Source organism: Lathyrus oleraceus, chromosome 2, assembly GCF_024323335.1.
Source record: "Lathyrus oleraceus cultivar Zhongwan6 chromosome 2, CAAS_Psat_ZW6_1.0, whole genome shotgun sequence".
Classification (NCBI taxonomy): Eukaryota; Viridiplantae; Streptophyta; class Magnoliopsida; order Fabales; family Fabaceae; genus Lathyrus; species Lathyrus oleraceus.
Genome location: NC_066580.1, coordinates 481,632,005 through 481,658,169, shown reverse-complemented (window position 1 = coordinate 481,658,169; position 26,165 = coordinate 481,632,005). Strand labels below are relative to the sequence as shown.

At 34.3% G+C, this 26,165-nt stretch overlaps 1 protein-coding gene and 1 long non-coding RNA gene across 2 annotated transcripts; both read right to left on the bottom strand.

Annotated features, from left to right (window-relative positions):
* Positions 1-3,350: 3,350 nt before the first annotated feature.
* Positions 3,351-6,180, bottom strand: LOC127121571 (uncharacterized). Its single transcript, XR_007803494.1, has 3 exons — positions 6,047-6,180; positions 3,876-4,105; positions 3,351-3,774 (listed from the first exon to the last, which is right to left on the bottom strand). It is a non-coding gene; the product is annotated as an uncharacterized LOC127121571 (long non-coding RNA).
* Positions 6,181-9,696: 3,516 nt separating this feature from the next.
* LOC127120672 (uncharacterized) lies at positions 9,697-10,698 on the bottom strand. The gene is made up of 2 exons (XM_051051184.1): positions 10,117-10,698; positions 9,697-10,028 (listed from the first exon to the last, which is right to left on the bottom strand). Exons 1-2 carry the CDS (start codon positions 10,388-10,390, stop codon positions 9,964-9,966), a joined length of 339 nt encoding a protein of 112 aa, XP_050907141.1. The 5' UTR covers positions 10,391-10,698; the 3' UTR covers positions 9,697-9,963.
* Between the last annotated feature and the right edge of the window lie 15,467 nt (positions 10,699-26,165).

The window sequence follows — 26,165 nt, the reverse complement described above, 5'->3', positions numbered from 1 at the left end:
AACCCGAACGTTGTTGCTCAACATGTGGAGCAAAACCATATTCATTTTCCTTATTCATAGTCTTCAACCTCTTTGATTTCTTCTTCTATTTGAGTGCATTCATTCTACTTATCCTTGCCTTTGCAACCTTCATTCTCTTAATTCCACATATAAAATTAGAATGTTCTTCATCATTAGTAAAATCCATTATCTACTAAATCTTTATCTGGATGATGGATATATTATGTTCATTTCGTGTTTGTATGTAATATTTTTTCAATATGGAATATGGTTGATTATAAATAATCAACATAATCTTCTGAACTACAAAAAGATTATTGATATTTGGATAATTGTCATTTTCGTAATAATGAAGACCACACCCATATACTCCAATATTGAATATACACTCAAAAGCCTCCTCTTTAAGACCACTACCCTATGTAAAATTAATTAGAGTTTAGTTAATGTCAAAAAAAAGCTATGATATTAATTGTCTGATGTAATAATTGTTTACCTAGTAAAATAAACCGTCAACGAGATACTTCCTTGAACTTAACTTTGGAATATTCAACAATTTTATTACAATGTTATTAATATGTTACCATATGATATTCCTCCATATCAAGGCAACCGATGACCTTCTCAGCCATTGGAATCTAATATTAATAAACAACAACTTTGTCGTTATAAGCAATAACATGAATACTTGAGATCAATTTGAGTTAATAATTTAGAAATAGTTGTTTACAATTAGAAACCAAACAACACAAAGTTAATGAAACCACACTGTCATTCGTTTGGGACTAATGTAAGTACTAGCAAGTATGTTGGATACTTTAAAATTCGTCCAAGATTTTTCTGCATCATAGCAATCTAAGTTATCTAATTGTATTGATAGAGAATAACTTTATATATTATATAAAGTGCATTAACAGAGGATGCACTATATAATGATATGTACAAAACAACTTCATCTTTGCATCGGTTATTAGAATTTAATAAAATGAACAAAACAATTGAATAAATCACGATACATACTTTTATATTCATTAAACTGTTGAAACTTTGATTCATTTCTTATATTCATGAGAAATATATAAAAAAATCACATAATATAAAGACATTGTATTATTACGTTATATAGTTATACTACGTAGCATTCACGGAGTTTAAACATAATATAAATGCGTCTGATTATAACATATACGCATTTGAACAAAATAGTCGAAAAAGTAGAATGGATAAAAGAGATTTCATGAAATACCACCCAAAGAAATGGACAGTCATTGTGAAACTAGAACTGGATAACTGATATTTCAAAAAAGCAAGTAAATCCCTCTAACAAGATGTAATGAAATAGTTCAAAAAGATAACTAAACCATGCTCAATAATTACAAGCATCTAATACACAACTTTCTGAAAATTGTAAATGGTAACAACAAAAACTTAAAATGGAATTTTGAATGGGTGGACAATATTTCAACAATGTCACAGTCAAGATCGATATCCCTTGAAACTGATGAATTCACGTTAATTGGAGTCACATCATTGTTAAAATCAGGTTCATTATCTCCATAAGCAGACATTGAATGCTACATAAAATATAAACAGATAATCAGCAATATAAATGGGGATAAATGTAAAAAAGAAGACACAACATACGAACATGCCAAGGATTTTTAGTTATAACAGATAAATCAACATTCTCTTCACCGCTTACAACCTTTGCATTATGCGTTTTAGACTAAATATAAAGAAATACGAATATATAAGATATATTTACAACAAGATCATTATCTTATTTATTACGTAAAATGATGTAACCTACATCAGAACTTAGTTGAGGATTGGCTTCACTTGCAACAACCTTTGGACTTTGAGGTTTAGACTGATTCAGAATAGTGATGAAGAAAGATTATATAAATGGTTATTGAAACTGATAATATATATGAATTCATGAAAGTTGAAATAAAAAAATTCATGCTATACCTCATAATTGATGTAGTTATATACTATCTGATTATAAAATGATTCATCGGCATCAAGCTTGTGAACCGAAGCTTGACTAAAGTTTGGTTGAACCTTAACTCTAAATTCCATTTTCTTGTTTAATAATGAATCAAGTTCATCAGGATACACTGTAGGATCATCTTCTCCATCCTACGACCGTCGATAAATTACTCTTATTAGTCGTGATTAGAAAAATCATTAGAAATTTTAATTGAATCATGAAAATAGCTATTCCTCCAGCATTGATTTGTGCATGTCATCAACTATTTTGCCTATGATATTTGCACAATCATTATCCCAGAACACAAAGCGATAATTTGCATCTCCATCTCTTACATAAATCTCAACTTTATACCTATGACATTTTTAAAATATAATTTAAAATTATTTTTATGTTATGACATAATAAACTTGTTGAACTGAAATACAAAGGTTAAAATTTAACCTTGGTATAGGTTGTTTAACATCTTCACCACAACCACATTTATAAGAATGTGTAGGAGCAGGAGATTTTAAAGAGTATTTTGTGCAACCATAGTAGAACCATCCGTATTTCGAAACAAAAATTTTCGACATCGTTGTTATAGTAACACATATAGGATCCTAATAATTCATTATATCAGAGATGAATTAATAGACATCAATTAGAGTTTTCACTTTATAAATCAAATTGGATATATAACAATTTACAAAGTATACCTGCTTTAACTTGCAGAAGCCGCTTAAGAACATGCATTTGGCATTATAAACAAACCTTTCAATTGATGTAAATTGTGTTCCACCAGACCAGTTAGACAATGTTTGGGTGGATTATGTAGGCTTCTCATTCTTCTATGAATCAGGTAACCTAAACAAACTAACACCTCAAGTATTATCAAAAACTATAACAAAAAAACACAATCAACTTATATAACAAATTTGACAGAAAATAAGTAAGTTCCAAGATAATATACTTTCACAAAAACTCCTGGATAACAGGTATGTCTTCGTTGATCAACAACTTTGAGTCATTTAATCCATTGGAAAATGTAGAATTTTACAAAAATATATTTGAATGAAGAAGAACAAATACTATTTACATCCAATAATATTATAATATATTATGAATATGTATTTTTGATTCCATGAAACAACCTTGACAAATCTTGATCATTGCGTGAGTCAGAACAATCACAATTGCTCCAAATTTTGTGTCATCATTATAATAACTTAAAAACTTAGATCCATAGTTGTCCCGTCCCATAAACCGCATATTTTATAATATTTCCCCTATACATAATTTTGAAGAAAGTTTAAAATTATGTAACTTCACTATATAAAAGTATTAAATGATACATAATATAACCGATTTACCCCAAATTCCTAAGTCTCAAAGAAACCATAATTTTCTTCCCGTCTGACTTTGACTGATAATTGTTAATTTCGTGGATGACACTTATAATATCTGATAAACAAAGAGATATTAAGTTACAATTGAAAAATATATTGAGCAAGATGTTATTCTATTAATATAATATCATGTAAAGTAAATACCTTCAAGTCTGTCAACTTTACAATTCTCCTTGAAGGATTTCAGAAAATTCTTTGAAGAAAAACTTTTTAGTGGGAATAATGCCCAACTCAATGGGATTCACAATTGTACTACTTAAGAAAACAAACCTTCCATTGAAAGTCATTGCCATACACATTACCACTATTTATTACGCAAGTCATATCTTCTTTCAACAGTTGTTTCCACTTTGCGGTGTGGTCGCTTCAAATCAAAACTTGAATTCGATCACACTGCAATAGAAATAGTATAATACAACATGTTTAATTAGTATTCGAATGACTATAATAAAAAAAGAAAAAAAACGTGAAAAATCAACTATAATGCATCAGACCTTTGCATCCATTACAATAATTTTTAGGCTTTCTATACCCTTGCTATTAACGACGCTCCATAGATCAAGAATATGAACAACAATACGCCATGTCTCCTTCGAATCATTAATATCAATAACATTGTTGAATTTGCGCGACATTGATTCATGCATATCAATATGACGAAAATCAGAAACAGTAGTGAAAGGAACAACAAAATTGTTACCACAAAATTGTGCGACATTGATTCCTGCGTTTACATCAACAAATTCAAATGAATAGAAAAAAAGAAACTATTGCATCAAGATAGCACACAGTGACAAAATCATTTCAAGGAATCAGATCCAAACAATTGATGGAGAGAGAAAAAGGAATTCGAAAGGATTTATCTTTTGGAGGATTTGAAAACTTAACGTTGTTGTGAAAAAATAAAAAGATATGTCATTGTGAAGAACTCTTTTTATTCTGCAGCAGTGGAATGCACAAAGTCTGAATGAAGAATCATGTAGGAGGGAAATTGAAAACATATGAAGTTAATAATGTGACTCTTGGATATTTGAAAAATGTACTACCAATGTACTAATGATAACAACGATTAATGAAACAAAAATTACCAATTATGATATTTAATTAGCCTTTTAATTAATTCTTAGTTGGTTAAAATGTGATAATTACGGTATTTAACTTTTATATATTGATAGTAGATAAATAAGGATATCATACTATGGAAGAAGAAGGAATTAGATAATGATATGATACGCTATGTTAAAATGAATTATTATGATATATCTTTATGAATTTTCATTTGAAAAAAATAAATAATAAATAAGAGTTTAACTAAACTCGACCAGAATTCCGACCCTATTTAGAAAATTAGGGGTTTCTCTAAAAAGAACCTCAAAATAAACGCGTTGCATCGGAAGAATGAAGGCGGATCAAATTTTCAACTCGGATGAATTTATCGAGTTTCTGCATATGATCTTAAATGTGATTCAATACGCGAGCATGAGATTGGAACGTCAATTCGAACGAGTTCACGAGTTGACTCATAATTTTGTATAAACTAAGGGTGGTAAAATGAACCGGTCCGTTGGGCATGCCCGTTTTACTCGCACTTTAGTGCGGGTCGGGCCAAAGATTTAGGCCATCACCCTCTAATGTGTTTGTCCCGCCCCGCCCTATTTTTTTCGCGGACTTTTACGAACACGTGTATTTACATAAATTTATATATTTTTAAGCTTAAAGAGTATACTGTTTGCGGACTTTCTCCGTCCCGTCCTTCACTCATTTGTTGGACGAGTCTAAGTTTTAAATTCACATCCTCAACTATGACTGTCCCGTTTTTTTTATGGGGTAGACCTAAACAATACGGACATGTCCGTTTGTCATCCATAGTATAAACTAGTTTATCCTATAGGCATGGCAACGGAGGGCGGGGTGGGTTAAAGAAGTCCGCCTCCATTAACCATTCTGAGATGAAATTTCCTACCAATCCACGCCCCACTAACGTTCTCACTTTCCACCTGCAAAACTGTTTTTTTTACCAATTAAAATTAATAATTTAATAGGTTCTAACTAACATTGTTTCTAAACAATCACTTTTTTTCATAGCAATAAAATTTGTTTCTGACCGAGCTCTTTTTTTTTTTTTTTCCAATAATCAAAGCACTATCAATTGTTTTATTGTAAAACGTTTGGGTCCATGCTATTAGCCAAGTTCAAAACATATGCATCAGAAACAATAAAACATACACAGTGAAGGTCACATATTTAATACACACTGAACTTGATAGGTTATTATTAACTCTCACGATTATCCAACCTCCTAATAGTAACTATTCCTATGAAGATATGTTCCCTTATCTCTACTACATAGTAACCTACAAAAAAAAATGTATATAAGACAGCACTATAAAAATAACAGTGGAACACTCGATATTCCTATACGGCTCTGATATTGATACAACGACATTAATAATAATTTAAAAACTAAATTAATTAAATATCATCACAAGTGTTGGTATAGATCTTTTTCAAAGGTAGGTTATGATTGTGTAAAGTCTAGCCTTTCATAATCTTTCATATACAGTCAAAATGTGACTGAAATTAACAGTGTAGTGCAGAAAATCATAAAAGAAATTTAAAATTAAAACTGGGAGAGGAAAGATACACAAGATTGAGAATGAATTACCGTTTTCGATTCAACAATGTTGCAGTAGTGAGTAGAGAAAGAAAAAGTTTGTCGAAGTTGTAGAACTGCGCCGACCAAGGAGTCGTAAGAATGGAAGAACCGTCCAACCATTGAGAAGTAGATGAGAGAAAATGAAACTATGATTTTCAAATTAAATGAATAAATAAGACCATTAAAATACTTGTTATCTTGAGAGTAAACAAAGAGTTTAACGATGATGTATTTAGTTTTACACTTTCATCCAATAAAAACATATAAAAATTTTAATGTATCATTGATTGACATTGTAAAATTAATTTATTTTGTCAGTATATCATCATTTTCTCACAAATGAATAATAAAATAAATAAAATAAGATCATTAATCTAAATTTTATTAGACCGGAGCATGTCAATGTCAGGTGCGAGCGACTATTAACATCACTCATCCTCGCCTCCACCCCCTTAATTAAGAATTGGGTTTTTTCTATACTCGCACCCGCATTCAATTATATCGTATTTTCCCCATTAAATTTGAGGTGTCGTGGTTGGGTCCGGATGGATCTAGATTTTCTTACCATACCTATTGTCATATCTTTACTAGAGCTCATAGTTCGAGCCCAAATAAATAAATAAATAAAAATTCATGTTGTAATGTCGTTGAAGATTCAAAGTAGAAAATTTCTATTATAAGGGAGAATGTGTTTTTCTTTCCCATATATATATATATATATATATATATATATATATATATATATATATATATATATATATATATATATATATATATATATATATATATATATATATATATATATTTCGTAGACTCAATGTGTTTATGATTATCATGAATGTTTATGTATTAAGTCAGCAAAATTAATTTTTAGAGAGTAATAGTTAGTTCTTAATTATGTGTAATTGTTTTCTATGTAGTTTGTGTTTATATCGCAATCTAAACGATGATCGAAAAGGTTTAATGGATGCAGTATTGCACTGGTGCAAGATTCCGATGCGGTGGAGTAGGGCTGACTTGCATGATTAGCATTCAAATGTCAAATTAGTAAGAGAGTGGAAAATGTAGGATCAATGGAAAATGAAATTCATATCTAAAAAATGGGACGCTGATCTTCTTTAAATACGAGAGTTTGTTAGCAACTTAAATGTGAAAGCGAACATGAGGTGCAAATGACCGTTAGATATATTTGGACGGTGGAGATGATTTTTTTGAGTGGGTGACCTGGGTGGTGCAAGGCAAAAAAATTGTCTACCATTGTCTTATTTTCCCTTTGTGTTGGGTCTTTGTACGTTTTTAGGTTCTTTAGTAGGTCCAGAACAATTGTCCCTCAAGCTTTTGTCTTTTGTTATGCAGAACAATTTTTTTGTAATAGATGGTCATTGATTAGTCAGCATTTTACTATGTCTTATCATTGTTTTAGTAGTAGAACTGATGTTCTGTCAATTCTTACATAGATGATTTTAGAGACTTTATCTGTGGCATGAGGATTTCAATGTTTAAGAATATTCTGTGCATCACATGATCTTTTTGGGAAAGAATAAATATGTTTTGTAGGTAGGAGGAAGTCAAAGAAATGGTCGGAAAAGGAACGCGACAAATTTTCAGAAGGATCCACAAAGTCTATTTTTCCACACTTTTTACATCATGATGTACGTGTAGTATTTTGATCATATCTAGTGCGTTGTAACTGGAATTGACATGGAACTGGTGGAAAATAAAAGCTATCATCAAGAGATACAACTCTTACGAAGATACTAAAAGTTAATTCAGCGCTTTTCGCCATTTGGCCATACACGTCTAGATCCACCCTAGAAGCCCAAAATACATATTTAAATGGAGGAAACCTAATTTTCTTAAATATATTGATTTTTGACGGCAAGTTGCAAGTTCGAAGGAGAAGAATACAATAGAATCATGGTGGAGCATCACATTCAAGGAATTTCTCTATTGAATATTCTTCATTTGTGATCATTGTGTAATGTTTAACACTTTTATCATGTCTTTTATTATTATTATGCGTAGTTAAACCCTCAAATGCTAGAAATGGGTCACTGTTTTTAATGGAGTTTGATTTTCTGAATTAATCATTGTAATTACTTGTATTTTATTTTCTACATGAGTTATTTCTTTTCGCCCTTAACGCTTTCTTTCTTGACAAAACTAGAATGAATTACAATTACCTGTTATAAAGGATTCTCAAGAGTAACTCTTAATTGAAGTATTTTATATTATATATCACCTAGGACTAGGGATACCATATAGAAAATGATCTATTTTTTATAATTATATGTTTGAATTCATCTACAATTAACTATGGACCTATGAATTCATTTGAATAGTCAAAAGTTTATTAACTAAGGACTTAAGAATAAACACCCTTAAGAACAAGTAATTTGTAGAGATAAAATAAGTTGTCACAAGATTAATTTAGACTACCAAACAAACTCGGATTCAAACTCATTTCTCTTATTATTTTCTACTTTATTAAATTTGCTTTAATTTTATCTTTTGTAACAAAACAAATTCAAAACCCCCGAATTACTTTTTTTTAAATTAAAATCAAATTCGAATTCTAAAATATAACACAGTCCTCGAGATCGATATTTCATGGAATAATCCGTTTCAATTCAAAGCTTATTCCAACCCTTCTAAATCGCATAATCCATACACTTGATGACGATTGAAACTCCAGCCAAAAAAAGGGGATTTGATTCAATTTTCTCCGCGAAGCCGAAAACGAAGTCACCCAAGTGGTTTCTAAAGATACCACCAGCACCAACAATATTAAAAGAAGCATTGAAAGCTTCGTCACAGTTGCATTTTATCCATCCCGGCTTGGGAGGAGACCAAATAACCTCCTTGATATTGGGAGCTCTAGGCGGACAAATAGTTACACCAAAAGCCTTAATGATTGTAACGTCTTCAACTAAAATAAAAGAGTTTTTAATAGTGTTGTCCCCCAATATTTTGACATGCGTGTTTATCATATTGATGGAGATTATAATGGAGATCTTCCTATTGTTATACTTAATATCATTTATGGTCATCCAAATTTGATTTAACAGAAAAATTATTGCAGCTTTGAAACCCAAAGCAGCCTGGGAAGATCTGCCAAGCCTGCATTGAGAGAATCAATCTTCAACCGTCCTGATATGCATATTAAAGTTGGTTTTCCTCTTGAGCAATCTCCACAGACCCTGGGCATAACTGCAATTGATAAACAAATGATCCAAAGATTCATAAGCAGAGTTGCAGAGATAACATCTAGAAGCCAAAGATATACATCTAGTCATGATTAGGTTATCAATTGAGATCTGCCCGTGCAAGATTTTCCAAACCAAAAGAGATTTTCTGGGGGTATGTCAACACACGAAACTGTGATAGAGGGAGCCTTAAACACATAAGTAACTTTATCAACTTATATTATATAGATTGGATAAAGTTTAAAGGTAAAAATTTGTCTCCAATTATTTTCTCTAGAATTTAAAAATTAACATTATTTTTTTCAATACTAAATTGAATTTTGCAGTTTTTTTTAGATCAAAATGAAATTTCCCCCTAAAATAAATATATTTTTAATAAACAGTATAATAATTTCAATATAATTTGCCCAAAGTCATAAATAAATGGCACAGTAACAACTAAAAAAATGCAGCTAAACAAAAATCCAAAGTGTATTATTTTCATTTCACGTTACCCTTTCACAACATACATGAGATTTTGTCTCTCAAAAATGTTCAATCATACATTGAATCAACGAATGTGCAATGTTCCTCGCTCGTCACAAACTGGCCGATCCAGATTCCATGAACCGCGACAACCTTAATCTCTCAATAATGGCATGAATCCAAAAAAATGTGAGCAAAAAATCTTCAAATGAAATGCCGAATCAAATCCTCATATGCTCTCTAGAATGAACAGACTTAATTTGAGCATAGAAAGAAATTCCTTGACCCCAAGTTCTTCAATTTTTCATTTTCCATCAAACCTGCACCATCCCAAAAACTGTCTCACCGAAACAACAAAAACAAACAAAAATAAAAATGTTACAGAATAAATAAGAAAATTAAGGTTACTTTGGAGGGTGTAAGGAGAATAGTGAAGTTGATAGTGTTTTGGATCGGTGTCTTTCAACAGCGGTCTTCTCTTCTCCTTATCGTAAGTCATCAATGCTACCTTTACTAAATCGCCAACGGTATTTTCCGGCGACATCAGCACCTGAATTGCGCCCAGCGTGTTCTCGATAGTAACGTTAACAAGAAGCTTCGACGGCCGAAGAGGAGGGTCGCTAGTTTCCAATGTTTGAACAGGAAACTTACGTGTCTGAGGAGTTGAAACGGCACCACCCATTAGAACGAGACAAGACAAGAGAGTTCGGATTTGGGTTTACGATATTATTGTTAAGAAAAGGTGGTTTGAAAATGAAAGGGTGAAGTTTGAGTGTGGGGCTGAAATGGGTAAAGGAAGGTTCTTCGAAATTGCGAGAGTTTAACTTAAGTTACTTTATGTTTGAATTATAGAGGCTGGTTTTGAGACAGAGAGCAAGATGATGACAGAGACAAACCAAACCCTGTTGTTGTAGGATCTCGAATTTTCCAGCAGTGAACTCACAAATGTGAGCCTCATAATCTCAAAACAGTGCCGTTTTGATGTCCATCAGCTATGTAAATATGTGTCTCAACCAGGAGTTTTCCTATATATAAAAAGTAATTTGGATTCATACTATTCTGTTATTTTCTTAGTTTTCTTAATTAATAGATAAAATATTTAATTTCTTATATTTTAAATATAATATAATGTATATTACTATATATGTCCTTGAATATAAGATTCCTTAGAGAAAATTAAACTAATTAATTTTTTTTGAAATATTTAATTTGTTGAATATTTGTATTATCTTAAATTATATACTTAAAAATAAATAAATAAATTTAAGTGAGTCGGATGGTTCAGCGGAGCTAATAATTAAACTAAATGAGTTTTAGTTGTTGATTTAAAATTTAATATTTTTATAATAAAAGAGTTAAATTTAACATTTTAAGATTTGAAGAGAGTTTTATAAAAAAACAAAAAATAATTAAAAAAATTTATATTTAAAGACGGATTTATTATTTATAAAGATATTTATAATGGTTTTTTAAAAATGTTTCCCTTAATTATTTTGTCAAAATAGAATTATTATTTTTTGTTTTGCTAAAATACCATTCATGCTATATCAAATTTGTTAAAATAATAAATAAAAATGAAGCTAAGATATTTAAAAAGTTACATTTAAATCACGATAGTGAATTGGTTTCATTATTTCTGAAGATAAGTGCTAACAAAAATATTAAGAAAGTTTTAAATAGAAACATTTTATTGAAAATTATTTAATAATATTCTTTGGAAAAAAAGTGTATACTCCTACTACTTTTCTATATTCAACCAAAAACTATTTTCTTATAGTATTAGTACTTTTCAAATAGAAAATACTACTAATACATTGAATTGGTTTCAGTTTTCTAAAAGTATTTATTCTATTCAATGTCATAAAAATATTTATGTTTCAAATTGGAACTAAAATTATATTAGAATTGTGATGTTGGATGTATCTTTCGGTTATAATTCTATTTCCTAAATTAGTTAAGAAAATTTTTATCTCGTACCCCTATAATTGTACTCATATCTTTATATATAATTTTTTTTGACCAAAATACCCTTATATATAGGGTATATTTTTCAGAAATGGAAGTTTTTTTCATTTGCGCTTAAAGACTTCCGGAAGAGAAATTTTGGCATTTTTTGGCATTGTAAATCGAAACATTAAGAGTAAGTCTTCCGGTTCACAAATTGTATACCGGAACACTTATCCAAAGTTTTCCGGTTCGCTGCATTTTTTGGGCATTGAACCGAAAATCTTTTAGAAAGTCTTCCGGTTTGGTTGACTGTGTACCGGAAATCTTTCTTAAAGACTTCCGGTTTGGATGAACTAAACCGGAACTCTTTTAAGAAGTGTTCTGGTAGTCAACCTTGTTTTTCTACACAACGGTTCGCTGCATTTTTGGGGCATTAAACCGAAAGTCTTTTAGAAAGTCTTCTGGTTTGGTTGACTGTGTATCAGAACTCTTTCTTAAAGACTTCCGGTTTGGATGAACTAAACCGGAACTCTTTTAAGAAGTGTTCTGGTAGTCAACCTTGTTTTTCTACACACCGGAACTCTTCTTTGAAGTGTTCCGATGCGATTTTTTTATTATTTTATTTTAATTTTTAATTTTTTTAATTTTTTTAATTTTTTTAATTTTTAATTATTTTGTTATAATATTTTTTTGTAGTGGTTCGAAGACGAGGTTCAGATGGTAGGATTCCAGACCGCGGTTTAGGCCGGGACGCATCTTCATCTGCAGCAGAGTCGGCTGGATATCCAGGAGGGTTGTACGATACGTCTCTTTTGGTGAAGTACGAGCATCATGTTGCTCGCCATTTATGGTTTGGTGAGGTAAATAAACGGAATATATTTGAAAATGAATAATATTTGAATATTTTATATTGTGTTTTCTAATATGTGTTTTAATTGTTTTTAGGAAAGAGGTCCAAAGAAAGAGTTAAAGGTTGTTGGACATGGACTAAAGCTGACATCTAGGGTTCCACTAACTCTTCCACAACAGGTGGAGAGTTAGGTATCTAGATCTGGTTTATCTTCACTTTAGAGAACTAGTCTGAACAAGACAGACACAAATCTTTAGTCTGCATTTGTGGAAAGATGGCATTTAGAGACATCTTCATTTCACATGTCGTTTGGTGAAATGAGCATTACTTTGGATGACGTCTCATGTCTGTTTCACTTGCCCATCAGGGGTGTCTTCTAGAGTCCTCAGGATGTCACGGAAGAGGTAGCTGTTGAACTTGTTGTTGACTACTTATGAGTGTCACAGGGTGAGGCACAATCACATGTTCGTAGCTGCAGGGGTTCATATTATAAGTTGGAGTGGTTATATGATTTATTCGTACAACATAGAGCTGCTTCCAGCTGAGCATATGCGACCAGAGCATATCTGTTGATGTTGGTGGGTTCCACCATTTTTGCCGACAAGACCTTTACACTTGTCGAGGCACGATACCTCCTACTGTTTACGGGCTTAGATAGATGTTCGGGATATAGTTGGGGAGCAGCTGCACTAGTTACCCTATACAGATATCTTAGAGATGTGTCCATGTTCAGTTGCAAACAGCTCGGTGTATATCCTACTCTCCTACAGGTATATAATTTAATTTTGTTTATTAAGTGTTGGATTCATTTTATAAAGTATGTTAACTTAATTTATTTTATTTATTATGTTTTTATTTTGTAACAGTGTTGGATTCACGCGTACTTTCCAACTGTTGGAAAAAGATGGGAGAATTGGAAACCAGCTGATAATTGTGGTCTTCCTCGAGCGATGAGATGGTCCTATAGGCAAGGAGTCCTGAAGGTTGATGATTTACGACCTATTTTGGATGAACTGACACTTGCCGACATCATATGGCGTCTATTTGAGGATCATAAAGCATGGCGTCAGTTTGATGAGTTATGTCTCTACAGGGGGTGTTTGAAGTGGGGTGACACAGTTGTTCCATACTTGCCCGACAGATGTTTATGTCAGTTCGGGTACAAGCAGTATGTTCCATCCCCACCTCTTGATTGTAATATGGCGACTGATATTGATGTTGATTGGATTGGTTACCATCAGAGCGTTATCGCTGTGATCCGTCCAATTACTCTGGCCACCACTCCATCTGATGTAGAAAATGGTTATCTGGAGTGGTATTATTGTGTTTCGCATCCACGGTTGGTCCCTCCCCATGACGATCCAAGAGAGGTACCAGTTCCTGTTTATGACGTCGGACCATCTGATCTTGATTGGGCTCGTGTATCTACATTGATTCATTGTGATCTGAGACAGATTAATGCCGAAGAGGAAGATTCACAGTTTGCTATTTTATTTGAAGCTTTGCATATTTCTCGTTCACATTGATTTATGTATTAAGTTTTAGAACTGAATATAAAATATCTCACGAGTGCAAAGATATTTTTACTTGGATCAAACTGGTTATTGGACCTTCATGGGCCTTTTTTTTATTGAACTGCCTATCGATCTAGAACACTTATTTAACATTTGGTCAAATATAATTGTGGTCATCTTTGGTTCGAAGGATTATTCAATTTATTAAAAAAAATATATTTTTAATATTTAGTATTTTTAAAGTTAAATTCTTTATAATCTAAAAAAAATATTTTCTTTATCCTAAATAACTAATTGAATTAATAAATTTACATATACTAAAAAAAAACAAATACACAAAAGATGAAGAATTGTTAGACGAGGACAACGATCTAGAAGAGGAGGTGAATAGATCGCAAATAAAAAAAAATTCAATTAAAAAATTAGTTTTGAAAATTATTTATTATGGAAAGCAAAAGCAATTACGAATCGACACATGTCTATCTCGAACTGTTATCAGAAGAATCAGATATACGTATAAACCGTAAGAAAACGTAAAACAACGATGAGAAACAAATCAGTATATTTTCCAGAATAACGTTTGAACAAATAACGCTTTGTAATCAATTTCCAAATAAATAGGAAATAAAAATTAACAATGACAATATATCAAACACTTAGTGTGCAATAAACACCAAGTTAATTTTCCTTTGAGTTGATGATATGAAAAACTAATTGCATTTGTTTAAATTCCAATTATCTTTACAAAATAGTTTGAAATACTTCAACACAAACTGGATTTTCAGTTTATCAAATTGGAAAGAGATTGAGAGAGAGAGAACACATGAGTTATTTTAGGAAGTTCACCAATTGTCCTCACTCTTGGTACGTATGCCCTCAATTCCAAATAGAATTGAGATATTGAATTAACCTTTGCAAGAGTTATTTACAAGAGAAAGGTAGCAATCTAAACCCCCAAACCCTATGTTTTATGTTGATTATAGCTTCTTCTCTTTCCTTGATCTTAAGCAAGATCAAGTGATCCAAGATTTCCAATTCGATCCTCTAGTTACTGCTACTCCTTTGACATGAACTTCTTTCTTAAAAGCTTTCACTTGATCCTCGTTGTGAAATCTTGTACAAAAATCCCCAAATCAACCTTGATCTTGGAGGGAAAACCCTAACTGATTTTATTACAGAAACCCCCAAAGAATTCTCAATCCAATTTGATTATAATAATCCTAAATTGGACCTTATCAATCTTATCTATATGGCACCCAACAAAAATGATTGTGTGTAATTATTGTGTGTATGCATAGAAGAGGATTGAATATGACGAGCAATGCTTTGTATGGTTTCGATGTTTGGAATATATATATATAGATAGATAGATAGATAGATAGACATTGTGTGTGTGTAAGAAGGAAAATAACATAAAAACTGATTTTTGGAAAATTACAAGTTTGGAAAAATATTGAAACAATATGTATTGACTCCAAGAATGGTTGAGTCGGCCTATAGAAGTTTTCCAGTTTTTATGTGTCGATCTATAAAGCCTAGGACTCGACCCAAAAAAGGCATGGTCATTTGGCTTGCCAAAGCATCAGGTGGAGTCGACCTCAAGAAGTTATGTGTCGACTCGTGTGTGCTTTGTATCGACCCAAGACATAGTGTGTCGACACATACAAGGCAACAACTTTTCTTTTAAAATTTCCTTCGGAATGTGTTGACCTATAACTATATTTCTCACATAAAACTCGATTTTTTAACTTGTAAATATGTTTCTAACCTGTTTTAAAATGCCTTAAGATGAAAATGCAGATCTAGACATAGAGAGAAAGGTCCAATATACACAAATACTAATATGATAGTTTTCACATCATTCATGAAATTCTGGTGTCAGATATAAGATGTCGAAGGTAATGTCACGACACTAATATCTGTTAACACACAATGGATAAAAAGTACAGAATGGTAAAGCAAATAACACAAGCAATTGCTAACCCAGTTCGGTGCAACTCACCTACGTCTGGGGGCTACCAAGCCAGGAAGGAAATTCACTAAAATAGAATTAGTTCAAAGACTCTCTGTACACTTCAACAAGTTACAGTCTTTATCACCTAATCTCTACCCGTGCAATTTCTACCTAAGCACTCTTAGATATGAGAACCCACTCACTTCCCTTACAATCACACACCAGTGATTTTAAACAACAATCCCTTGAGAAAAGAAAATACTTTTCAATTACACACTCTTGATTTTACTTCACAGCTTCAATCAAGAAGACACACTCTTGATCTTGCTTCACAGCTTTGATCAAGAAGACACACACTCTTGCTTAACAGCTTTAGAGCGACAAATTACAACCACAAATCAGTCCAATTCAATCATCAATGGATGACTTGAATGACCTACAAGTCTTACGACTAAACAGACACAAACCCTAGCTCTCTCTCTCTCTCTATATTTCGCTCAGTCTTGGTTGTGTGTTCAAACAGGTTTTCTCAGTCCCTTTTTATAGAAGCACTCAGCTGGGCTTGGACATCTTGAAAACCCTAAATCTATTTTCCAATCAAATCTTTTTATAATAGCTGTTTAGATCTCCTTGGAAAATAAGTAAATCTGGTTGTAATCCATGATTGAATGCGCCAGCTAGCCATATCTTCAATCATCCAAAGATTGCCATTAATTGTGCAATCACAAAACACCAGACATTCACACTGAATGTTCTGTGTACAGGATGTCATGACATCGGGTCTGACATCCTGGAAAAATCCTGCATAATCCAATAATTCCTTTTATAACTTCCAGCAGGTACAACCATATCAGATGTCATGACATTGTGTATGTCATCTGAAACAATCTTGCATGAACATGTCTTTCATTTAAGTTCCAGCAGGTACATCCAATATCAGAAGCCTTGTCATTGTATGTGGCATTCTGAAACAATCCTGCATGCACATGTTCTTGAACTCCAACAGGTACATAGGATATCTCATGTTAAGACATCACACATAACATCTTGTGAACACTCTTTGTTTTACCAAAATTGTTGCCAACACTTAGAATCAACAAACTCCCCCTTTGGCAAATTTTGGCTAAAACATATATCAGTCCTTTTTATTCACAAGGTAAACTATCAGCAGTTAAACAACTTAACAGTAGTTTAATCAGCAACAGAAGCAAAACAATTACTAGCTATGGCTACTAGTAATACACACATGCACAAGGGTACTTCTCCTCCCCCTAAATCTGTGCAACAAACAGAATTACTAGTTATGGATGCAACTAGTAAGGCACACAAATGCACAAGGGTACTACTTCTCCCCCTAAATCTGTGCATTCATCGCCATGAAAATAACAGCACCTGTAATAGTCAGAATCACCCTTTGACATCTGCTTCAACATGTTAACATTCAGAACCTCCTTCTGACATCTCCTTCAACATGTTAACATTCAGAATTTTCTTCTGACATCTCCTTCAACATGTTAACATTCAGAACCTCCTTTTGACATCTCAGAACAGAACACCATTCTGTCTTACATCAGACATCTCCTCCAATATCTCAGAACAGAACATCATAGAACATCATTCTATTCAACATCATCAACTGTCATCTGTTTAGCCTAGCTAGCTACATCAGCACTGCAGATCTCCACAACCACATATTTTATTGCAGCTCTCCACATAAACACTTCTCCCCCTTTTTAGTCAAAATTGACCAAAGGTGACCAATTAGACAAAATAAATGTCAATTAGCCTAGCAGAGAATGTCACAGCAGATGTTACAACATTAAAAATGTTAAAACATAATTGTTAGGAGATACAAATCATCATCATACACAACTGTGACAGCTGAGATAATGAGAAATCCGTGGAACTCATTAAGAGCCCAAATCTTACATCAAGGCATCAGTAAGGATTGCCACAAAATACAAATATTTCAACAGAAACAAAACATTCAAGCTTCCAAAACAGTCATAACAGCATCCAGAACAGCACACATGTCATCATAACATGGGGACCATCACCACAACTTAGTGTGAGGAGGTAGCATCTTCTTCAGATTCAGAACTGCCACTAGATTGATCTTGAGAATTAGACCTCATACTTGAGGTATGGGCATCTGACTCCTTGGCTTCACCATCTTCCAGATGGAAGGAAATGTTGTCCAAATGCACAACTGCCACCTTAGCTGGAGACTTTCTAACCGTTTTCCTTTTAGCAGGTGAGATGTCTGGGACATCGTCTTTGACATCATCTTCAGAATCAGAGCTTTCTCTGATTTTCCTCTTCTGACCCTCTACTTTACTTCATGATTTAGAAGGACCTACAACAGCAACCTTCCTACTAGTTCTAGCTGTCAACATCTCAGCCACAGTCTTGCCTTTCCCGATTTTCATTTTCTTTGCAACACTTGGTTTCAAGTGATGAACCAAGGTGTCATCCTCTTCCTCCGAACTCTCTTCCTCCAGATTAACAACATTCTTAGCAGTGTCATGCTTCTTTCTTGGCCATTCTTTGACTTGACCAGCAGTGATTGTCCTACAGACTTCATTGTCTGTGACTTCTAACTCAGCAGCTCCTTCTGTTCCTCTCCCTAGGAACTTATTCATTATAGTTGGGGAGAACCTTACACACCTTCTTCTCACAAAGACCTTGCAGAATTCTTTGTTATTCTTGTCAGAAATTTCCTCTGGGATATTCACCACAAACTCCTCCACTAAACCTTCAAAACATTGGGGCAATGCACTAACTGTTTTCATCAACCCAGCAAACTTGATTAATTCCATAACCTCCTTCACTTCTACAGCCTCCTTCCCTAGCTGCCTTTCTACAACAACTCTCCTCTGTATAACAAATTTCCACTTTAATTGCTATAAATTCCCATGAATACAAATCCCCAATTTCCCTCGTAAACATTCAAATTGATTAGCATCCAAAGCTTTTCTAAATATGTCAGCTAATTGCATTTCAGTAGTAACATGCTCCAGTGCTATGATTTTCTCTTCCATAAGTTCTCTAATAAAGTGATGACTAATATCAATGTGCTTTGTCCTGCTGTGTTGAACAGGATTTTTGGAAATAGTTGTAGCACTCAGGTTGTCACAGTACATTGTCCTGACATCTTGTGTGACATTGTGTTCAGTCACCATTAGTTTCAACCAACCCTGTTGAGAACAGCTACTTCCAGCTGCTATGTATTCAGCTTGATATATAGCACAAACACAATTTTCATCTTTGAATAATTTTGAATGTGTGGGAGAAGGAGTTCTTGCAATCTTCTTAACATTGTTCTTGGCACATTTTCTTTGAAATAGAAAAATAGACTCTTCTATCTGCTTAACTTGTAGCCCAAGTCCAACAAAGCTCTTCCCAACTTCAGACTACATTTTACGAGCAACATGTTCTACCATCTGATCTGACCTTCTACCAAACCCAATATTATCCACATCTGTTTGAGCCACCATGAGCTTTTCTCCTTGAGGTTTCAGACAACAATCTTTGAAGATTTCAACCACATCAGATTTGTTTTTGGTCCAGATGTATCTGGAGAAATCATCCACCACTGCAAACTTCTTTCCGCCAAGGCTTTCCACCTACATGGGTCCCATCAACTTCATATGGAGGAGTTTCAACCCTTTGGAAGTGATGTTAAGTCTGAGTTTCTGGTGTGACATCCTTGTCTGACATTTCCCATAGACTTTCAATTTGGGAGTTTCTCTAGCAGATATAATCATCTTCATCCCTTTCTCCTTGACTGAGGTACATTTTGAGGAGTAACTAATTTGAGAGTTCCACATGTAACAGTTGTCCTTGGTTCTGACTCCTTCCATGATTACTTCACTTTCTTTGTTGGTAATCAGACATTCAATTTTAGTGAAGTTAACATTTAGACCTTGGTCACATAGTTGACTGATGCTTATTAGATTTGCAGTCAAACCCTTAACCAGTAGGACCTTGTCAAGTTTAGGCACTCCAGGACAATCAAACTTGCCTATCCCCTTGATTTCACCCTTTGCTCCATCACCAAAGGTTATATAGCTTATGGCATGAGAATGAAGTCCAGTTATCAGGTCTTTGTTTCCAGTCATGTGTCTGGAACATCCACTATCAAAATACCGCTCTTCTTTGGCTGAGACTCTGAGGGGAATGTGAGCTATTAGACTTGTAATATTAGTCTTAGGAACCCATTGCTTCTTGTTGACATGCCTGTGATGTTTGGGTCTGGGTTGATAGTGAGTCTGATGATGAACAGGGCTAGGATAACTATACAGCTTATAGCAGAAGGGCTTCAGGTGGCCAAATTTCCCACAGTAATGGCATCTCCATTTTTGGTGTTTCCCTTTCTGCTGTCTTCTCTTCTGATGTTGTGACATATGATGTGACATCACAGGTTGGCTTTTACTATGGCTGCACTTAGGTTTGGCTTTAGGTTTGCAACTAGTGTAACTGCATTCAGGCTTAGATCCATTATACCCAATGCCAGATTTATCTCCTGTTATTTGTCCATTTTGGAGAATCTTGTCTAAGGAGTTAGATCCATTGTTTAGCATTCTTACATACTTGGTCATCTCTTCTAGTTTAGAACTCAAGAACATAGCCTTAGTTTTTAACTTGGAGATGGTTTCTACATGCTCTGCCTTCTCATTCTCCAGCTGTACTATCACTTTCTTCTGGCTTTGACTTTCATCTAGCTTGGAATTCAGAAGCACTTCTTCTGTTTTTAATTTTGAGATGGTTTCCAAGTCTTCTATCTTCTCATTCTCAAGTTGAGTAATTACCTTCTTCTGGCTTTCAACCTGTTTACATACCTCTGCACTTTTGATACACAACTTTTTGTAGGTAGTGGTCAACTCTTCAAAGGTTACTTCACCATCACTTGAGTCTTCATCAGAATCCCATCTTCCAGTCAAGGCAGTCATAAGATTTGCAGATTCTTCTGTTTCACTTCCATCTGACCAAGTGGCGGCAAGATTCCTCTTCTGTTTCTTGAGGTAGGTCCCACATTCAGTTCTAATGTGTCCATACCTATCACATTCATGGCACTGAACTCCTTTTTCTTCTTTGGGCTTTTCATCTGACCTTGTTCTTCTTCCAATATTGTTGGATTTACTGATGTCAGATGCGATGTTCTTGACATTAGCCTTAGATCTTTGATCCATATTTTTCACTAGCTTGTTGAACTGTCTTTCCAGCATTGCTACATCATCTGTCAGATCTTCATCAATAACTGGTCCACCTTCCTCCTTTTCCTCCTCAGTTTTTGACTTGAATGCTATGCTTTTGGCTTTCTTTTCAGATCCATCACACATTCCCATCTCAAATGTTTGAAGGAATCCAATTAGCACATCAACTCTCATATTGGAAATGTCTTGAGACTCTTCTATTGCTGTCACTTTCATGGCAAATCTCTTAGGGAGTGACCTGAGTATTTTCCTCACTAATTTTTCATCTGAAATCTTCTCACCCAGGGCTCCTAAGGCATTAGCAATTTCAAGGATATTCATATGAAATTCATGAATATTTTCATCTTCTTTCATCCTTAAATTTTCAAACTTGGTAGTGAGCAGCTGCAGTCTAGACACCTTCACTCTAGAGATGCCTTCATGAGTGGTTTTGAGAATGTCCCAAGCATCTTTAGCTACTTCATAATTGTTTACCAATCTGAAGATGTTTTTGTCTACTCCATTGAAGATGGCATTCAAAGCTTTAGAGTTTCCAAGGGCTAGGTCATCCTCCTCCTTGGACCATTTTTCTTCAGGCTTTTTCTCAGCAGTGGCTTCTCATTCTTTAGTAACTACAGGGTGCACCCAGCCTGTCCAGACAGCTTTCCAAGCCTTGTTATCAAGGGATTTTAAAAAGGCTACCATGCTAGGTTTCCAATAGTCATAGTTAGAACCATCCAAAATTGGTGGCCTATGAACAGATCCTCCATCCCTCTCCATTGAACCAGAAAGTATTGTCCTTAGATCTCACCCAGAACCAGAGCAGGATGCCTGCTCTGATACCAATTGAAATTCTGGTTTCAGATATAAGATGTCGAAGGTAATGTCACGACATTAATATCTGTTAATACACAATGGATAAAAAATACAGAATGGTAAAGCAAATAACACAAGCAATTGTTAACCCAGTTCGGTGCAACTCACCTACGTCTGGGGGCTACCAAGCCAGGAAGGAAATTCACTAAAATAGAATTAGTTCAAAGACTCTCTGTACACTTCAACAAGTTACAGTCTTTATCACCTAATCTCTACCCGTGCAATTTCTACCTAAGCACTCTTAGATATGAGAACCCACTCACTTCCCTTACAATCATACACCAGTGATTTTAAACAACAATCCCTTGAGAAAAGAAAATACTTTTCAATTACACACTCTTGATTTTACTTCACAGTTTCAATCAAGAAGACACACTCTTGATCTTGCTTCACAGCTTTGATCAAGAAGACACACACTCTTGCTTAACAGCTTTAGAGTGACAAATTACAACCACAAATCAGTCCAATTCAATCATCAATGGATGACTTGAATGACCTACAAGTCTTACGACTAAACAGACACAACTAGCTCTCTCTATATATTTCGCTCAGTCTTGGTTGTATGTTCAAACAGGTATTCTAAGTCCCTTTTTATAGAAGCACTCAGCTGGGCTTGGACATCTTGAAAACCCTAAATCCATTTTCCAATCAAATCTTTTTATAACAGCTGTTTAGATCTCCTTGGAAAATAAGTAAATCTGGTTGTAATCCATGATTGAATGCACCAGCTAGCCATATCTTCAATCATCCAAAGATTGCCATTAATTGTGCAATCACAAAACACCAGACATTCACACTGAATGTTCTGTGTAAAAGATGTAATGACATCGGGTCTGACATCCTGGAAAAATCATGCATAATCCAATAATTCCTTTTATAACTTCCAGCAGGTACAACCATATCAGATGCCATGACATTGTGTATGTCATCTGAAACAATCCTGCATGAACATGTCTTTCATTTAAGTTCCAGCAGGTACATCCAATATCAGAAGCCTTGTCATTGTATGTGGCATTCTGAAACAATCCTGCATGCACATGTTCTTGAACTCCAGCAGGTACATAGGATATCTCATGTTAAGACATCACACATAACATCTTGTGAACACTCTTTGTTTTACCAAAATTGCTGCCAACACTTAGAATCAACAATTCATAACATTCCTAAGAGAATAGTGCACTCGCAAAAAAACTTACTAAATTGTTCTCATTTCGTAGTTAGAGTAGAGGTGTGAAAATTATCTAGTTCATTTGGGTTGGTCTGTCAAATCTAATTAAAAATAGGAATCATTTTTTCCATCATAAGTATTGCTTTTCCACCTTAGTGAAAAACCAAAACTACATATAGAATCCTAAAATGCATCATCGAACATACCCCATTTACATTCGTTTTTGAGTCAGACCCTAAGGTTCTGGTCTCTTACCCCGGTACCAAGCCACACCCTCATTTCCATATTCGGCGTCCAAAAAATCACACATATCCCTGTAAAATTGTTGATAGTGATGGTGATTGATCGGGAAAATAGCAAGTGTACTATTTTGCCTTTTATAGTAATAATGGGGAAATTCCCCGAATGTCGATCTCAAGGACTGCAAGTTAATATTGAGTTTAAATTATCATTCAATTAAACAAAAGTATTAATTTGGGTTTTATGAGTAAAAATGTAATAATAAAAGTAAAGGTAAAGAAGGATGAAAATAAGGGTTTATAGAGAAAAAGGAACAATGCCAGGGAAGGTGTATGATTTATCCCTGTAACAACTCTGAGTCACTATTGCATCAATAAATATCAATTACTATTAGTTCTTAAGGGTATTTTCTCCCAAGTCATTGGTGAGGAAACCTTTAATCAATCTACCCTAATTCCCATGTCCATAGTCAATTAGGGTGAAGTTAAGCTGTATAATATCAAGAATACTCTGGTTCATACAGGATATCCCTAGTCCTAGGTGATATCTACTGTAGAGTAACCTTATGAAAACCTTATCAATGGCGGTCCAGCCTAATTGATAACCACAAATCAATCTCGATTGGTCCGAAAGAGAAAGCAATAAACACATTAAAAGGTTACCATAAAAACAATATTATAAATGCAAATGTAAACTCAAATTCGTTACAATTCTAAATCAGGGACACCTCCCTAACATTGGGGGGTTTAGCTACTCATATTGTTTAAAACAAATTCAAGATAAAAATTACACATTACAAGTAATTGGATCACTTTGATCTTCAATCGCTCCCGCTCATGAACACCTTCAGCTCTCCGAATGCCTTGATCTCTGCAATACTTGATTGCTTCACAATACTGTATTTTGCCGTATTCCAAGATGATTTTTCCTTTGGCAAAAGACCCTCTTTTATAGTGAAAATTCCCAGCAGCAGTTGGACAGGTCCAAAAATATCTCTAAAAAGCCCAACGAACAAAAGCCCGAGAAAAACTGAATTTTTAGGCTTGGGCTGACACGGCCCGTGTCAGCCTACTGTCCCAACTAACACACCCCTAGCATTGGTGACACGGTTGGGGATGATTCCTGACACGGGTGGTCGTGTCAGGCCACTGTCTTCTACACCACGTCCTCGTTTGCCTGACACGGCCCGTGTCAGGTGACACAGGTGGTCGTGTCAGGCCTCCTGTACTGGGGTTTTCTGCTCCTTTGCTTGTCGGAATCTCACAATGTCTCGTTCTGAGTTCTCTGGTTCTTCTACCTGGATCTGTCGAACAAAAACACAACTATCCCACGCATAAAATTACGAAATAAAAAGTAAAACATAACAATGATTAAAATTGCTTAAATAAAATGACGGAAGTAAAACTACTCGAAACGTATCATAAATGCTTGCACAGTGTGTCAAAAGCCTCTGTTTCGTGTCGGATCAGTAATGAAAACTCAATGCAAATGGTGATTGATCAGTGATTCTCATTTGTATAACGAATCATGTTGTAGATGTCGGTTTGAGTGGCATTGTGGTTGAATCCCATGTCCTGACGAATTTGATTAAACTGGTCCGTAGCATATGTGTCAAAATTGTTAAAATTGGTGTGTTGGGCATCCATATGTTTATGAACCAATCTGAAGCGATGCTCTTGAGCAGCTTCAAAGGAATTATGCCTACGTGAATCTTCTTAGTAGTGCTCATGTTGCTCAACAGACATGTTTTCCAGCAAGGTGATAATCATAGATTCTTCACCACTTGAGCTAACTCCAGAGTTGTGTCCATAATGCCTGCCACGTTAGGTCCATGAATTTTGTTGCCACTGACCCCCACCCCTGCGGGTCTTCGTGTTGCTCTTCATCACGCAACTAAGCTTCATCATACTCATGATGGGTATCATTTATTTCCATATCCACATGGTGATGTGTGTCTTCAAAAAGTTGCTCTTCAAAAATAACAGGATCAAATTCAAAAGAATCAACATAGCTTTAAATAATCTTAACAGACCTTTTCATGTGATAAAAGTAAGCCTTGTGATTATCATCCCAATGGTACCCCCATGTTTGACATTGTGCTTTTGTTAAACTCTTAAGCCCGACAGGGTGAGATGCATTCAAGATTTGGCACACCAATACAAAAGTGTTTAAGAATATTTGTAATCATTGAAACGTAACACAAGGAGGACCCTCTGTTAAAATCTATAACAACAAACATCCTTGACACAAAATAGTTTGGACAATTAATCTTAAATTTATTCTGAAGAATATATATGAGATCTACCTCATCCTAGTCAATCCGAGAATGACCTCATTTCCTTGGACGCAACACATGTGTGATAATCATATGAAGAATACGAAGATCGCTCTTCAAAGATCCCATTGACAATTTATCAAAGATATCATCAGGCCTTGGTGCTTTTAGACATGAGTTCAAGTGACTTTTCCAATCGAAATGTATATGAAGGGCATGATCAGAAAAAGTTGCTTGATGAGAGAAGATATAAATATCAAACACTTCCCTCCATGTGGCTTCCAAAAAGTGGTAGGAAGTCTTTCCCATCTTAAAATGAAATATAGATCCTTCCCTTGATTCTAAACCAACATAAAATACTCTAATTAAGTCTTCATTATAATCTGTGGAGACTTTCAAAAAGTTGGTAATCTCTTGATGCTCCATAAGATTAACAAT